This window comes from Amborella trichopoda, chromosome 12 (genome assembly GCF_054954075.1).
Source record: "Amborella trichopoda isolate Santa Cruz 75 chromosome 12, AtrichopodaSantaCruz75HAP2 v2.0, whole genome shotgun sequence".
Classification (NCBI taxonomy): domain Eukaryota; kingdom Viridiplantae; phylum Streptophyta; class Magnoliopsida; order Amborellales; family Amborellaceae; genus Amborella; species Amborella trichopoda.
Genome location: NC_142347.1, coordinates 46,522,259 through 46,525,581, shown reverse-complemented (window position 1 = coordinate 46,525,581; position 3,323 = coordinate 46,522,259). Strand labels below are relative to the sequence as shown.

General features: G+C 44.0%; 1 protein-coding gene across 1 annotated transcript; it reads left to right on the top strand.

Annotated features, from left to right (window-relative positions):
* Positions 1-389: 389 nt before the first annotated feature.
* LOC18435505 (subtilisin-like protease SBT1.5) lies at positions 390-3,276 on the top strand. Its single transcript, XM_006845549.3, has one exon. It carries the CDS (start codon positions 875-877, stop codon positions 3,203-3,205), a length of 2,331 nt encoding a protein of 776 aa, XP_006845612.3. The 5' UTR covers positions 390-874; the 3' UTR covers positions 3,206-3,276.
* The last annotated feature ends 47 nt before the right edge of the window (positions 3,277-3,323 follow it).

Here is a 3,323-nt window from a genome sequence, read left to right as displayed (position 1 = left end):
TATATGTGCTTAAAAAAAAAGTCCTATGATTGGAGAATGACAATCCAATTTTCAAATGATCGGACTTGGGTAATGGGGAACTCAAAATTCCTTATCTTTTCCCAAAATATTTAGCGATTCTAAAGTGGGTAGCAACTTTCATTCAAATTATTCAGGAAATCGAAATCTATTTTTGTTTCTTTCAAAACACTCATTTGTTGATTCTAAAGTAGATCCAAATTTCAAAGGGAGGAGATTCTCCTCCTAGGCATTCCCAACGGAGCAAGTATACGATGTGCTTTTGGCGGAGTACACTGTAGGCCCTCTAAAAGTAAAACTTGACAAAGTTTGGAAGGGCTTTTGGAGGGAGCAAGTATATAATATGCGCATGCTGGGTACTGTATAGGCTTCTAAAAGTAAAATTCCGCAAAAATGAGAAGCAAAAGATTGGTCTAATTGACGTGACTATACCTTGTTCTCCTTGCACACAATATCAATATCACTATCACCACCAACACCAAAATCCGAGCCAATTTGTGTGAGAGAGAGAGAGTGGAGACCATATATGATGAGAGAGAGAGAGTTGAGAACATATATTATGAGAGAGAGAGAGTCGTGAGCATATATGATGAGATAAGGTTAGTTTCGTGTAAAACGAATGGAGAAAATGAAGGCTTTGGCATCAAGGTCATCTCTACTCTAGAGAGATAAAGCTTAGTTGAGATTTGAATATTAGAAAGGCACTGGTCATAGAGAGAACACGTAGGTGCGACTTTCAGATCCTGGAAAGCAATGGCCTTGTTGCTTGAAGAACTCAACAAGAACTTCAGTCCGTCTTTTTTTTAATGTGAGAGGCTCACATTCTACTCTGTCTCACTACAACAAAAACAGCACCATGCATATTCTACTGCTCCCCCTTCTCCTCTCTCTCATCCTCCGCTCCACTCAAAACCAACAACCCTCAAACCCACCCAAAACCTTCATAATCTTATCAGATGGAGCCTCAAAACCCACTGTTTTCCCCACTCACACCCACTGGTTCAAATCCATGGCCTCTTCAATCAACCCCCCTCTCTCCAAGCCCTTTATCCACACCTACTCTACCCTCTTCCGTGGCTTCTCCGCAGCGCTAACGAAGACCCAACTTCGCCACATCAAAAAAATGAACGGAGTCCTCGCCGTTTTCCCCGATGAAACCTTACAACTCCACACCACCCGGTCACCAGAATTTATCGGTCTTTGCGTGAAAACCACTCCCATTTGCCAAGAAACCTCTCGTCTTTTGAAGATCTCCAAAAATGGGTCGGAATCTGTGATTGGTATCTTAGACACTGGTATTTGGCCTGAACACCCAAGCTTTCAAGACCAAGGACTCGACCCTATTCCTTCACATTTCAAAGGCCATTGCCAAGATGGCCAAGACTTCAATAAATCCCATTGTAATAGAAAATTAATAGGAGCTAAGTATTTTTCAGGTGGTTATGAAACAATGGTGAAGAATCTTGGAGGTGAAATTTTATCGGCAAGAGATTATGATGGTCATGGAACACACGTGGCTTCAATTGCTGCCGGAAGATCAGTCTCCGGTGCCGGATTTTATGGGTTTGCCGGTGTGGTTTCCGGCGGTGTGGCGCCGGAATCTCGGATATCAGTCTATAAGGTTTGTTGGTTTAATGGATGCTTGTTATCGGATATTGTAAAAGCATTTGACGAAGCGGTTAAAGATGGGGTTAATGTAATCTCTATGTCTTTGGGGTCTTTAAAATTGCCTTTCTACATGGACTTGATTGCCATTTCAGCTTTTAGGGCATCAGAAAAGGGTATTTCAGTCATTGCTTCAGCCGGAAATGAGGGTCCCGAGAAGGGCAGTGTCAGTTATTTGGCTCCTTGGATCACGACCGTCGGTGCGGGAACTATCGATCGAGATTTTCCGGCTAGTGTAAAATTAGGAAATGGGAAAATAATTAAGGGGCAATCACTGACCCCTCAATCTGAGATGCCCCGAAAGAATCGACGGCTCTTATTCTTCGGAAAAATAACCTCACACTCCCACCAGATCTTTAGAAACTCTTCTTCCTTGAAGGGTAGTATTGTCATTTGCTATACCGGAAAAGGAGTCTCGCGGTCAACGGTTGGGATGTGGCTAAAATCTAAAGGTGCCGTTGCGATGATCATCTCTCATGAACAGTTTGATCCCTTGGGTCTAATTGCGGAGCCACACGTACTACCTACCATAACGATCCCAATCTCAGCCATACATTCTCTAAAATCTTATCTCTCATCAAGTCTTAATCCAACGGCCACGATTTTCTCAAAAGGGACGGCACTTTGTGTGCGACCAGCACCCATACTGGCTTCTTTCTCATGTCGTGGACCCAATCAAGTTGAACCCACAGTTCTAAAACCAGACTTAATGGCTCCAGGTGTCAACATACTGGGCTCGTGGACTCCACATGTTGGCCCAACTAATCTTGTGTCTGACACCCGTGTCATAGGTTTTAACATACAAACCGGTACATCAATGGCGTGTCCACATGTATCAGGTGCGGTGTCCCTCTTGAAAGCTGCTCACCCGAGCTGGAGCCCAGGGACCATAAAATCTGCTCTCATGACTACAGCGAGGGTCGCTGGAAATCTCGCTGGGAAACTGATTTCCGACGAGAGTTCCGGCCAAAATTCTGGGCCTTTAGGCATTGGCTCTGGATTCTTACAGCCTGAAAAAGCCTTAGACCCAGGTCTGGTGTATGATTTAGAGCATGAAGACTACACAGTGTTCCTATGTGGCTTGAATTATAGTCCAAAGCAGATAAGACTCGTGGTTGGAAAATGGGTGGATTGTGGTGTTGGATCAAGGGAAAAAGATTACCTGCTAACGAAATTGAATTATCCGGCGGTTGTGATGGTTATGGGACTGAACCAAGAGTGGGTTGGGGTTAGGCGGCGGGTTCGAAATGTAGGTTCAAGTGGTTGCAAGTATAGGGCTCGAGTTGTGGGTCTAAGTGGGTTTGATGTGGAGATTCGACCCAAGAGACTTAGGTTTAGGAGGTTTGGCGAGAGGCTCGAGTATGAGGTGGGAGTGAAGAGGGTGAAAGATGAGAGGGGTAATTTAAGGAATTTTTCAGTTGGCTGGTTTAAGTGGGAAGAGGAAGGGGGCCAGCACATTGTGAGGAGCCCTGTCCTTGTTTTGGAGGATGATTTCGTCAGAGGCATTCTTCACAAACTTTGAGATATTAAAGGATTGTATGGTGTGAGATCATTTAACTTTGGTACAAGGAGATCACAACCATAGTTAACAAATCTCCTGTTTAGAACACGATTTTTTCAAAAAATCTCCAACTTTTTGA

Coding starts and splice junctions, on each gene's coding strand:
- LOC18435505 (XM_006845549.3), top strand. CDS start 875: ATGCATATTCTACTGCTCCCCCTTCTCCTCTCTCTCATCCTCCGCTCC.